Source organism: Parasteatoda tepidariorum, chromosome 9, assembly GCF_982258835.1.
Source record: "Parasteatoda tepidariorum strain Cologne lab strain chromosome 9, Ptep-v5.0, whole genome shotgun sequence".
NCBI lineage: Eukaryota > Metazoa > Arthropoda > Arachnida > Araneae > Theridiidae > Parasteatoda > Parasteatoda tepidariorum.
The window spans coordinates 25,095,073-25,109,808 of record NC_141763.1 but is presented as its reverse complement, the minus strand read 5'-3'; the positions used below and the strand labels follow the sequence as shown (position 1 = coordinate 25,109,808).

Sequence of the window (14,736 nt, the reverse complement as noted above, 5' to 3'; positions counted from 1 at the left end):
TGTAAAAAATTTAAAAAAATGATAGTGTAGAATACAGCCATAAATTTAAACAATATTGATTAACTGATATAGCATCATATCAAATGTGTTATAAAATTATTATTAGAAAGGTTGGCGCATTTTTTTAAAATTTACATCTTTTCCTATCTTTTTGGCTGAACAGACTACATGAATAAATTAGTTCTGTTATTAGTTTTTCTTTTTTCCTGGGTTAGAACAGTCCTGTGTAAAAAATGTGGAATTAATCGCAAAATTACAGAAAAAATCTTACAAGCAAATTTTTTTGCTTTTTTTGAGAAAATCTTCAAATATTTGAAACGTAATACAAATTTGTCAAATCAAGCGTCAACGCCTGAAAGTGTTTCAGATTGAAAAAGCATACACACTGTATTTATTAAAATATTCGTTAAATATAAGTTTATTAGTTAATTATTAAATTTATTATTTTTCTCTTCAAAAATTACTTCTTGCAAAAATTAATGATTGACTAGGAATGAGAAACAAAAATTCCTATTTTATTTTACAAACGCTTGATATCTGCTTCAATTGATAATTAAAAGTAAATAATGTTTAAAAATAGTTAACGTTAAATTCATAACTAAAAAATGTTACATGTGGCTAATAATGCATTTTTAGAGTCACACCTAAAAAAAGGCTGTTCAACGAAACTGTTAAAAATCTTTGTGTTCTTTATCGAAGATGTTAATTTAAAAAAATTAAGATGCTCTTTAAATTATTATAACATTTCACTAACTATTTTATGTAATATATAGTTATATTTTATTTATTTTGAAATTAAAAATATTACCCATGTTAAAGTAGGGAACCAGTGGTCTATTACTGTTAGAACCCAAATATAAGAGCCAGAACTTTCCATTTTCGGGATCATTTCGAATTTGTGAGATTTCTTCTATGTACATCTTCTTAGAACCTGGTAAAGTTTTCGTCTGGAATCTAAAGGGAAAAAAATTATTTAAAGAAATTTTTTTTTTTTTTTGGTTTAATATGTTCAGTTGCAGCTTTTGCTTCCACTAGAGTACCACTTAAATATTAAAAAATACACTGTCAGTGGCTGAGGTGCCTTTAAAATAATATAGGAATTGGAAAATAGAATTTTTCAGATTCGCTTATTTTTTGCTGAAAACGATTTGACTTCGAACAGAAATTAGCCTCGTAAGGGACAAAATAAAATAGGAATCGGAAAATCGAATTTATCAGATTTGCCTATTTTTTGCTGAAAACGATTTGACACGAACAGAAATTAGCTTCGTAAGGGACAAAATAAAATAGGAATCGGAAAATCGAATTTGTCAGATTCGCTTATTCTTTGCTGAAAACGATTTGACTACGAACAGAAATTAGCCTCGAAAGGGACAAAATAAAATAGGAATCGGAAAATCGAATTTATCAGATTCGCTTATTTTTTGCTGAAAACGATTTGACTACGAACAGAAATTAGCCTCGAAAGGGACAAAATAAAATAGGAATCGGAAAATCGAATTTATCAGATTTGCCTATTTTTTGCTGAAAACGATTTGACACGAACAGAAATTAGCTTCGTAAGGGACAAAATAAAATAGGAATCGGAAAATCGAATTTGTCAGATTCGCTTATTCTTTGCTGAAAACGATTTGACTACGAACAGAAATTAGCATCGCAAGGGACAAAATAAAATAGGAATCGGAAAATCGAATTTGTCAGATTCGCTTATTCTTTGCTGAAAGCGATTTGACTACGAACAGAAATTAGCATCGTAAGGGACAAAATAAAATAGGAATCGGAAAATCGAATTTATCAGATTCGCTTATTTTTTGCTGAAAACGATTTGACTACGAACAGAAATTAGCCACGTAAGGGACAAAATAAAATAGGAATCGGAAAATCGAATTTATCAGATTTGCCTATTTTTTGCTGAAAACGATTTGACTACGAACAGAAATTAGCTTCGTAAGGGACAAAATAAAATAGGAAACTCAAACATATTGTTAGGTGCAATGCCAACTTGACAAACACATTATAATTTCTTAAGGAACGCAACTATCACGGTACTAAATTGAAATATTAAGCACCATCAAACGTTTAAGTTTGTACCACTTGAATTAACACGTTCACGCCGGGTGTTGTGGCTGAAAGCGGGACGGAAAAGAGAAAATACTGGCTATTTCAATATTAGATAATATTCGGGAGGAGTTAATCTATTCTTAACAATAACAATTCACTGTAAGGAAATTTATCACATGAACTGAACTAATAATATTTTCCAGAGTACCTAGCCTGATGAGGCTATCTGCTCTTTCATCTCTATGAGAGAAGGAGGAGGGAAGGGGGAGCGTCGTAAAATCGTAAGATTACGAAATCGCATAATTCATGATTTAACAATTTATCTGGGTTATATAAAAAATCGCAATGTACATATTTATCACATCGAAGTAGCAATTCAATATAAAAATTGCATCCGTTAAAAACAACTGGTAGTTATGGATTTTTATTATTCCTGGAAAAAAACTAAAAAATGAAATTTATTTGTTACCAGTTTTTACTCCGGTTCGCCGCCCGATGAGACAATCCAGCGTGACCCACCGGTGGGTCACCCCGGCGTGCACGTGTTAAAATAGTTTACAGAGTCTCTGTCCACGAATCGGACACGTTACTCCTTCATCTGAGATAACATCGGTAGGCAACTGAGATAATGGCGGACGAAGTTGTTATCTTGAAATATGCTATCTTCAGAGATGCCAACAGCTTCGAACATGCCAAAATAATTAAAAAAAACGGTAAATAACCTCAAAGTAAATTTTGCAAATATTTGACTATTTTTGATTGCTTTTTAAAAGGCATTGCATGTCATAAGTACCAGAAAGTGGTGAATGATATTTTTTGTTACTACGTATTTTTTTTCCAGCCATTTTTGTACTTCATTTCATTGGTCATTTATTTAAATAATGTATAATAAAAAGGAGTTCGGAACCATAAGTTAAAATTGTTTGCGGAACGGATATAGTGAACTCCCGGTTATAGTGAACCAAAAGTTCGATCCTTTGAAGGTTCACTATAGCGGGGTTTAACTGTAATAGTAAATATGCAATTTGTCTGCTTAATAATTGGAATAAAATTCTCATTTTAAAGCATGCAAAACATATTAAATCTCCAACAGAAGGAAAAAATATGAAACGATATTAATAATTTTACAAGAACCTACGTAAATTTCACATTTTGTTGTTTTGCCCCTAGCATCACTTGATAAGCTGTAGTATCAGTGACATTCATTGTTATGGTTCGTATAAGTTCTTTCTTATCTCCGATAAATAAGGAATATCGAACTTGATCGTCTGGAACTTCAATATTAGATCCTGTGACGTCAGTCATGAAATCTGAAATATTACAATTAAAAATGAAGTCAAATGTAATTGTCCTAGCTACTTCAAATTGTCATATTAAAAATATTTCCTTTTAATTTGCTTGTGTTGGTAAAATAATAAAAAATTAATTTTACCTATAATCTACTAAGCGCTGCCAGCTTTTATCGCTTTAACGACAGATTTATTTTTCTTGAATATTGGAAATGATAATTAATTTTATGCATTACCTTTCATTTTTTGATTTTATAAGATTGCAGTGTGTGAATTTGGCCATCAATATATAAAAAATTATTTAAATAATAATTTGTGATGTTTGTTTCCAAGAAGCTTGCTAAATGAACACATTTCACGTAAAAATACGTATTTGTAATTTCTGCTATTCATATAAAAGTTTAAAAAAGTAGAAGCAAAACTACTTCGTTTCCGTTCTGTTTTTCAAAAAAGTTATCCATTCTTCATTACTGCAAACATAAATGATTCAATATATATGCAATCAGTACTATAATCGTTCGTCATAATTTTTTTTAAATTAAAGTTGTAGTTAAAGGGACAAGTTTGCTTCAACATTTATGATTGTTGTTCATTTACGTCGCACTAGAGCTTCACAATGGGCTATATGGCGACGGTTTGGGAAACATCACTGAGGATGATCCGAAGACATGCCATCACAATTTTGATCCTCTGCAGAGGGGATGGCACTCCTGCTTCGTTAGCCCGACGACCTACCTGCACGCGAAGTCGAGCACTTTATGGTAGCACAGTTTAACGAGGACCAATACCTCACACCCTCGGTCCCTACGCAGACTGATCCAAGTGGTCACCCACCCGCACACTGACCGCAGCCAGTGATGCTTGACTTCGGTGATCTGATGGGAACCATGTCTTAACGATCAGTCCTGTGCGGGACTCAACATTTATGAAATCTTGCCTATAATTTTAACATTTTAATCTAGAACAGCTATATTAAACTTTTTGGAAAAGTTGCCCGCATGCAAATTGTTAAAAAAAATAATGTTAACCATAATTTTAATTTTTTGCATCACTTACATAGCACATTAAAAACCACCGTACATATAAGAAACTCAGCATAATGAATTTTCCGGAAAATTATATAGTTGTAGTAATTTTTTGCCTCTAATTTTATTCTTGGTTTTATAAATTTCATAAAACACGATTTAACTACTACTACTACAAAGAAATAAATTAAATACATCTATAAATGCTAAGTTCTCATATGATGATGTTATATAATATAAACTCTGCTAAAATTTAAAAATAGTTAATTATACAATATAGTTTGTAGTTATTTACTCAATTTACATTTAGCTACCGTTTCAGAACATCATTTTTCGGAAGCATAAAAGTTCACGGGTATGTTTTTTTCATGGTTCCGACGGTCTGGAAATTTTTTACAGTGTTAGCAAAAGGGAGATATATCTAGATAAGCTTTCACAATAATTGTTTAATTTAAATAAATTATATATGGATGCAAAAAATAACTCGGAAATGTAAGCATTTTTCAATAGTCTTAAATATCTTAGCTCAAACTCATTTATTTTTTCCTGGTTGTGAGAACCCTGGTTGTGTGACCATCATGATTAATTTTATTTTATTTTATAACCGTCGTTGAGCAGTCGACCCAATTTTGGGTTTACGACTACTAATATTCAACTCCAGAGCCTTGTAATTTTGAACCCAATACAGAAGACAAGGGAACTCCTGGATCAAGTATTGGAAGAAGTTTGCCTTCCTGGAGGACTTTTTGATGGGACTAACACGCATTTGCGTTACATGGAGAGGAAGATCTCCCACGGTTAGCCCGACGACAAGGGGAATCAAATGTATGATCCGTCTACCACTGAGGATATTTCACATCAGCAGTGTGGTCAGCTCAAACCGGATGCGGAATTCGTATTAACAAGCCATTGCTTGGATTCGAACCCGGTTCACCTCATTGGAAGGCGAATGCTCTATCCCCTGAGTCACCACTTCTCTATGATGACTAATTTAAATTTTGAAAGATTTTTCAAGACAAAACTGTTGGCAAAGTTTGAAAGATTATGCTTCAAGCTTTTAGAAAATTATGTCATACTTACTCATGCAAAATGAGGAGAGGAAATTAATAAGTGCTTTCAAACTTTAATATCTGTCATTTTGAACTCATTCAAAAGGATTGCAATATTTATTTTAGAATGCTTTGAAATTTATTGCGGCATTAAAAAGGGAAAGAAACTTTAAATTTTTTACGCTCGTTTTGGTCGATGAAAATTTTGCATGGGTAAAAAGGAATCAATTACTTCATTATTATCATAAAATTTAATTAATAAATTACTTTTATTTTATTTCAGCAGCATTTTTAAAAATTAATCTTGTTACAGATAATCTCTAATTTTTTGAAACTTTTTTTTAAACAAAATGTATATTAATAAACATTTTGTTTTAAAAAAAAAGTTTCAAAAAATTTACTTTGAGCAAAATAATTAAATACACTTATTTCATTATTTATCAAAATTAAGCTTTCATACTAATTATTTAAAAAGCAATTATTTTAAATCTATTTTTTTTTCTTTACGAACATAATCTTCGCTCAAACACCTTTAACGGGGTTGGTTGGTTGTTGGTTGTTAATTTACGTCGCACTAGAGCTGCACAATGGGCTATTGGCGACGGTCTGGGAAACATCCCTTAGGATGATCTGTAGACATGCTATCACAATTTTGATCCTCTGCAGAGGGGACACCTTAAAAGGGGGAAACCAAATGCAATACCAAGTGAACAAGTAGATTCGGGGTTCTGTCCTTCACCTTCATTCACCTCAGTTAGTGACACGAATAGGTCGGATGGATATAAATTGAGTTTTGGTATTGCCATCTATGTCTGCAAGAGTAAAGTTGCCTGTAGTCCGGCTCCTCAATTGAATTGAATATATTTCAACGATACAGAGCACTCTTCTCTGTCCCCACTGGTTAAACCACTTTGCGCTTGTTTGTCTCTTTACTTTTCAACCATCATTTGGTGTTCAGACACTGAAGAAGGTTCTTGTTTATAAAACCGAAACTATGTCCATTTCTGTAATTTATAGATATTGTTTTTTTTTTTGCTTTAAGTTTACATACCATACATTTTACCCCATACTCATATTGAATTCAAAATAATGTTACGCTGAGTGTTTACTGTATTTAATTACCATTGTCCCTCGGGTTTCCTGAACAGTTTCGTTTGGATATATCAGCCAGACTTTTCCAGTTTAAAATTGAGGCCGACAAGTAGGCAGCTTGAAAATCTATTTTGGCTGAATTCAGTTGCTCTGTTATGTTTCTGATTGCAGCACTAGAGTTCCAGTTGTAAGGAAAATTACCATCAGCGGATATTAAAGTCTGAAAAAAAATTCGACATTAAGCATATTTAGTCTTGTTACTCAAAATCAATATCGTGTGAAAATTCGAAATACTGATGAAGTTGAATAGAAAATCGTATGGGAAATACAGTGCAATTAAACTATATGGTATTCAATAATTATAATGGGAGAATTATTACCTATTCAAGTTGTAATAAAATTTACCACAAGAAACACTCTACAGCTCAAGGAAATATAGGATACTTTTAACATCTAATTCGTGAAATAAGATAATGAACATCTAATTTCATAAACTAGGATCTAATTTCACGAAATAAGATACGAACTTATTTCTTCTCAGCTTTTCTTGATATTTTTCTACATAATGGCGCACCGCCACACTTCGTCCTCATTGCAGTCATTTCTTTAAGGTGAAAAGTGACGATGACGGCGGGCACCCATATTTTCTGACCTTACACCTTTGGAGTTCAATTTTATTTTTGCATGGTGCACCCTTTTTTTGTATGGTGCTACTTACTCATTAAACATACATCAAGGTTACCCATTGAACGACATAAGCCAAAGCTGTTGACAAAATCACGCCGCAGATGATGAAAATATGACCGAATTGAAGGGTCGAATCTCAATGGCAAATTCGATAGACCTGTGACGTACATTCGATTTGAGGTTCAGTTTGTATAAACAAAGACCTTTTTTCTAGAAATGAGTTGTCACGCATTTAATCCAGTAAGAGCTATAGAATTCGGCGAATTTTTAATACAAATGACGCAAACAACGAATTTTTTCCGGTACGCATAATATTAAGTTTCATTCGAAATACCATTTCGTTCATAAGGCATTGCAATTTTAAGTGATCTTTCGCTTCGTTGTTAACTTTAACTCGGTAATTCGGAAAACGTAAAAATCAACTGACCTAATTAAAAACTAAAAATTGAACAATTTTTCCAAATTTTTGGACAGTATTTAATCAAAATACTGCTCGTCACTTATCTAATAATGTCACTTCTTTTAAAAAAATTAAATAGCGGTAAATCAATATATGTTTAGAGTTATAAATAATCTAGTTTCACCTATTACTTAAAAATGTCACTATTGTCAGTTTAGACCTAAATATTTATCACTTACATTATTAATATATATATATATATACTATAAATCAAAACATATTGGTTTTGAATTCCAGTATATATTTATAACTTTATCGCACCTCTGCATAGTAATGGCTTAACGCAGAGGTGCCGACTTTTTCCGTGTTGAAGCTTTCAAAGTCTTAGAAAAATGTAACAAAATTCTGCAAACTACAGTTTTTTTAAATTCTTGATCACCTTATTAATTTGTTTTTAGAAAACAGAGCAATGAGACTAAAAAAAAAAAAAAAAGTCTGAGAGCCTAATTCGGAAATGAGAAAAAGCAACAGTAAAACTAAAAAACCGGTAGTAAAAGTTTTTCATTTCTAGCTTGTTTTTGGAAAAAAATTAGACATCTGTGATTGCGAGGACTTATTCACGTTATAAAAGGTATACGGGACTGTTTCTTGCCTGGGAAAATATATCCTTCCGAAAACAAGCTACCAATTTACTACCAATTAAAAATTTTACTGCCTATTTACTTTTCTTATTTCTGGATACAGCTTCCTGCAGGAGATTTCTCATAACCCTTTGACGCAGATGGGACATAGGTGTCTCTTTTAAATATTTTTTTTTCTAGCACTCTAATTACAAGCAAAAATAGATTTTGGTATTTTTTTAATTATAAGAAACCATATAATAGTTATTAAAATCTGTTAGATTATCGGAATAATATTTGTACTAAAATATAAAATCCTCAAATATAGTTTGAAAAAAAAAAGAATTATTTTTTCATTCATATTATATTTTAGTTCTCTTGAGTTGTGTTATTTGTATCCTGTGTCAATCCCCTCTGCCATTAGAAAAATTAATAATAATCAAAAATTTATCAATTCGTAATGATTTCGTAAATTAAAGAAATTTTAATGATTAATAACTTTTTCTCTTAAATCTAAGTTAGTGCAAATTTTCATAATTATTGTTTGAAAGTGAGCCGTGTCTGGAAGATTTTATCTTAAACATTGTTGTTTCCTGCTGAATTTCATAACCATTAATTATTAAAATTTTGAATAAAATATTTTTAATTATTTTAACCTAAATTAATGCAAAAGTATGAAAATAAAAATTCTGTGTCAATGGGTTAACGGCATGTTACCTAAAAATAAAGAATAATGGCTTAATTCTTTTACTACCTTTCTTCTTATTGTGAATGGGATTTTGAAACAATCATATGCACGTGATACTGCAAAGGAAATTATCATATTTATGCCTTAATTGATTAACAGTACAAAGTATGTGAATAAACATAAAACCTGTATAGCAAGAGCGCTGTCATGAATATCCCCAAAACCGCCATCCTTTAATTGTTCTTTCTTCAGGTTGGCAATACTTGTTTTGTAAATCGGAAGTATACTAGATATTTCAGACGACGTAAGCGAATCTGTTTGGTTCATTTTACAAGATATAGCCATTAATGCAAAAGCTTGGATTTCTGAAAAATTAGAATCAACAAAAAGTTACTTATAAATGAAGTGCTTGGCGAAACATAGCTATAAGCTATACTTTTCTAAATATGTCATTTTTACTGTGCCCTTGCATTGTTTTCAAATAGATAATTTTTAATTTAGTGAAATTGCTTTTTGAAATAGTATACAAATCTATCATAGCACATAAAAATAGCTCGTAGTTAGCGTGTAAAAATGTCGTAGTATGGTTTTTTGGCAAGTCTTTTATATATACTCCTCTGGATTATTTGTATTATTAATAGCAATCAAATTTCACTAACCGATAATAACTTGTACCTATTGTTCTCCAAATTTCATTTTATATTATAATAATCGTCCACTGTATTAACCGATTCCGAGCTACTGTTGAAAACAGTAGCAGCGATGGAGTTTGTATCACTGTATCTGACATTTTGTACTAAGTACTTGAAAGTACCCAGTATTTTAAATGAATATATCATGAAAATGAGTATCTATTGTAGCAGTATTTCTGAAGCATAAGTTCGCAAATGAAAAAGTACCCTCTAAAAATGAATATTTTTAAATTTTATTTCTGCCTTTAATTACCGTTACCAATGGATAACAATCTTGTATTCATTTTGGAATCATATCATTTTGTACTAACTTCATATCAATATCACCGAGGAAAAAGTATCAACTTATCAATTTGGATAATGTATTGATTTGGATAATTTTGTATTTACTTGTATTATTTTGAAAGTACTCATCCTGGACTCAGCCATCAGAAATCCACCACACGGTTTGTTAAAAGTAGACTGTGCAGACTAAAAATTGAACCAGCTTTGCGCATGATTCGTGGGTTTATTAAAAAAAATACTTGAAATAAACTTATTTTGCATTCATATAATTATATATTAGAAGAATTAATTTGTGGTGTTTAAAAAAAAGAAGAAAAAATTTTTATTTTCATTTAATTAAACGGATTTTATAACATACACTTTTTTATTTTTATTAGATATTCTATGAATTGGATTTAGTGTAACTTGACTTACATATATAATGGTCTTATCGCAATACCGAGTTTAATTCGTGTGGAGTTTTTAGTTATAGGATGGTTTAATCCATCGAAATAATTCCTTTTTCTAACTCAATACAAGGGAGTTGATCTTTTTTCAATTAGATATGGATTCGATTCCATGCAGATTGTCAAACTGTAAATTTTCTTGCTATATTAGATTAATTGTACAGTATTTAAATTTGATTTAAACTTATAAAGTAATAAAAAATTTTAATAAAGATTTTTGGGACAGATTGTAAGTGGTATTTATACTCGCGATCTAAAACTATTGCTCAAAAATAATCAAGTAGGTTAGGAATATGATAACAAGTTACAGGTCGCAAATGCAATGTAGACGCTCTACATGCTTACAGATCGAGACAACCCAAGTGAAAATTTTTAATGGCCCTATCGAAACATTTTGATGGTTTATGTTGGTTTTACTTCGATTCATGATGGTCCACCATCATCCAACATTTCCATTATACGTTCATGGTTTTTAATATGCCAACACACTTCCATCATTCCATGATGGAAAATGCTGCTTTAATACTATGATGGGTAACCAGCAAGAGAAGTTTGATTCTCATGCACCAACAATGATGGTTTTAACTATACATTTCCGTGATGGTTAAATAGGAATTCTTGTTGGTTCTCAGGAACATACCATCAAAGCAATTTTTTTAAAATGTTGGACCATCATAAATCAGTTCAAATTCCTACATTAAAATGATGGTTGTTCATGATCGTTCCAACATTTGATTTCTATGATATTCTGGTGAGAATACGTGATGATCCGTAATGGTACAACAATGCATTTCCATGATGGTTTAATAATAATTATTGTTGGTTCATCAGGAATATCCCATCAAAACAAGTTGTTATTCTTACGTTGGACAATTATAAATTAGTCTGAATTCCTACATTGAGATGATGGTTGTTCATGATCGTTCCAACATTTGATTTCTATGATATTCTGGTGAGAATAAGTGATGATCCGTAATGGTACAACAATGCGTGATGGTTTAATAATAATTATTGTTGGTTCATCAGGAATATCCCATCAAAACAAGTTGTTATTCTTACGTTGGACAATTATAAATTAGTCTGAATTCCTACATTGAGATGATGGTTGTTCATGATCGTTCCAACATTTGATTTCTATGATATTCTGGTGAGAATAAGTGATGATCCGTAATGGTACAACAATGCATTTCCATGATGGTTTAATAATAATTATTGTTGGTTCATCAGGAATATCCCATCAAAACAAGTTGTTATTCTTACGTTGGACAATTATAAATTAGTCTGAATTCCTACATTGAGATGATGGTTGTTCATGATCGTTCCAACATTTGATTTCTATGATATTATGGTGAGAATACGTGATCTGTAATGGTACAATAATGCATTTCCATGATGGTTTAATAATAATTATTGTTGGTTCATCAGGAATATCCCATCAAAACAAGTTGTTATTCTTACGTTGGACAATTATAAATTAGTCTGAATTCCTACATTGAGCTGATGGTTATTCATGATCGTTTCAACATTTGATTTCTACGATATTATGGTGAGAATACGTGATGATCTGTAATGGTACAACAATGCATTTCCATGATGGTTTAATAATAATTATTGTTGGTTCATCAGGAATATCCCATCAAAGCAAGTTGTTATTCTTATGTTGGACAATTATAAATTAGTCTGAATTCCTACATTGAGATGATGGTTATTCATGATCGTTCCAACATTTGATTTCTATGATATTATGGTGAGAATACGTGATCTGTAATGGTACAATAATGCATTTCCATGATGGTTTAATAATAATTATTGTTGGTTCATCAGGAATATCCCATCAAAACAAGTTGTTATTCTTACGTTGGACAATTATAAATTAGTCTGAATTCCTACATTGAGATGATGGTTGTTCATGATCGTTCCAACATTTGATTTCTATGATATTCTGGTGAGAATACGTGATGATCCGTAATGGCACAACAATGCATTTCCATGATGGTTTAATAATAATTATTGTTGGTTCATCAGGAATATCCCATCAAAACAAGTTGTTATTCTTACGTTGGACAATTATAAATTAGTCTGAATTCCTACATTGAGATGATGGTTGTTCATGATCGTTCCAACATTTGATTTCTATGATATTATGGTGAGAATACGTGATCTGTAATGGTACAATAATGCATTTCCATGATGGTTTAATAATAATTATTGTTGGTTCATCAGGAACATACGATCAAAAAAAGTTGTTATTCTTATGTTGGACCATCAGAAATCAGTCCGAATTCCTACTTTGGCATGATGGTTACTTATGTTGGTTACCATCAAAAATATAATGGTTCATTATAGAATTATTGATTATGTTGGTCTATCGATGGAAAACCATCAAAAATAACAAGATACAAATAATGTTAATTTGTGGCACAAAGACAAGGAATACAGCATTTTTTATTCAGGAAAATTTTCGAACTTGTGTCCTGTTTTTCTCCAGTCTCAACAGCATCCTGGTTACCTTTCTCAGCGATCTCTCATCGCGCATCTGGGCAGCGTTTGTGACCCTATATTTCGGTGTGATTCTTGCTTGCTATCTTATTCCTGATGGTAGATTTTTGAACAATAGTTCTAAATCATCATGTTTGAATAGAAATAAACTGTATAACTTACCGTTAAGAAAGAGATATTTAGCTTTACTGGTTAGTACATTTGTGAGATCTTTGACTGCTTTTCGAGGCCATCTTTCGTTAGCGTTGCATAGAGCTAAGTAGACTGAGGGATGTGTAAAATTGCCAGAAGTTTCCAACTTATTCAGCAACTGCTGTATGAAATCATAAGAAGCAAAATGGCGAGGGGAATTACAACTGACTCGCAGAAAATTGATGTAGGAGCTCAACTCTATTTCGGAAATAGCGTCTCTGTAAGAATGAGGTTAAAATATTCAATTTTATCAGATAGTAGACTCACGTAGTATAATTTAAGAGTTTGGTTCAATATTAATGATAAGCTTTAGTCCCAAAATGTTCGAGAGAGCATTTTTAAGGGCGTTATATTGAAAATGCCATATTCTATTTTAACCGTGATCTCCATGTGTAGAGAAAAAGGTGTTTCTGTACTGATATTAAGCGCAAGAATTCAGGAAACTTATTAAGTACCTATCGGGAAACGATATTAAAGTACATATTGAAGAAGGATGCAGCCTTAGAAAGCACGTTATTAGTTATCACTATATTGTTCTATACCCTTCAAATCTTTATCTAAGAATCTTTAAATTTGAAATAGGTGAATAATTTCTTCAGCTAGTTACATTTTAGAATAGCAAGTAAGAACCTTTTCACATACAGTATATTCTCAATATCTCAACGTTGAAGAAACGTAAAACATTTCACAAGTTCAGCATTAAATATGCTCTAAATGTTTTTTTTCTCCAATGCCCACTTGTGTTAAATTTTTTTTGTCCATTCAGGCATTAACAGGGCAATTTTGTTGACCTCTCTTTCAGGGGCACCATGTTAGGTGGGCCAACGTCGCATAAAAGCAGTAATACTTTTTTTTTTCTAAAAGTGCTTTTCAAATTATTACAAAATGTGAGATAATTATTACAAATCGTGATTGATAATTACGATAACTTTTGATATTGCATAAATGCGTAATGATCTAAGTAAATTATCAGATTACAGAAGTAGTAGTTCAAAACCTGTTAGTATACAAATGTCATACAAATATTGTACGGCGAATAATACTTGAATACATCAGTATTTTAATAATCTTAATCAAAAGTTTTAAAACACTAAGTTTGAATTTTGATTCATAGCTTTATTAATTAAAAAAAATTATATTTAAATAAATTTTCATCTTACCGTTGGAGCGCTCTTGAAACTAAAAACTCTCCACGTCTGATTAACAATTCTTCTCGCAAATCTGTTCCATCGTATGTTGCATTTCCGGATAGGTATAAAGCATTTACGGCTTTTAGCGTATTTCCTCGCCAGTCCAGCAATGGTGAAAGTCGACTTTTTAACTTAGTAATTGTACTTGAACGTACGTCTTTTACAACATCTAAAGTAAAAATAATTTTTTTAAAAAAAGGTTACGTTTTCTATATGGCATTAGCAAGATTTACTAACATTTTATAGGCTTTCCATAGTTAAAAGAAGTCTTTATCAAAAGATATCCCTACAATTTCATTCAGGCCTGAAAGCGAGACGGAAAAGAGAAAATACTGGTAGAAGAACTATTTCAATATTATATAATATTCGGGAGGAGTTAATCTATTCTCTACAATAAGCAATTCACTGAAATTATCACTTCCCGGCGAAAAAGCAATTCAATATAAAAATTGTATCTGATAAAAACAATTGGTAGTTATGGATTTTTATTATTCCCGAAAAAAAGCTTAAAAATGACATTT

At 31.3% G+C, this 14,736-nt stretch overlaps 1 protein-coding gene across 1 annotated transcript in view; it reads right to left on the bottom strand.

The window, feature by feature from the left end:
• LOC107446002 (uncharacterized protein CG3556) overlaps nt 1-14,736 on the bottom strand; it is a 29,743-nt gene that overhangs the window by 2,792 nt on the left and 12,215 nt on the right. Inside the window, exons 4-9 of the mRNA XM_043050471.3 lie at nt 14,186-14,384; nt 12,996-13,243; nt 9,098-9,276; nt 6,547-6,736; nt 3,200-3,371; nt 809-954 (exon numbers count right to left, since the gene is read on the bottom strand). Coding sequence (XP_042906405.2) covers nt 809-954; nt 3,200-3,371; nt 6,547-6,736; nt 9,098-9,276; nt 12,996-13,243; nt 14,186-14,384 — 1,134 coding nt within the window. The remainder of the gene's footprint in view (nt 1-808; nt 955-3,199; nt 3,372-6,546; nt 6,737-9,097; nt 9,277-12,995; nt 13,244-14,185; nt 14,385-14,736) is intronic.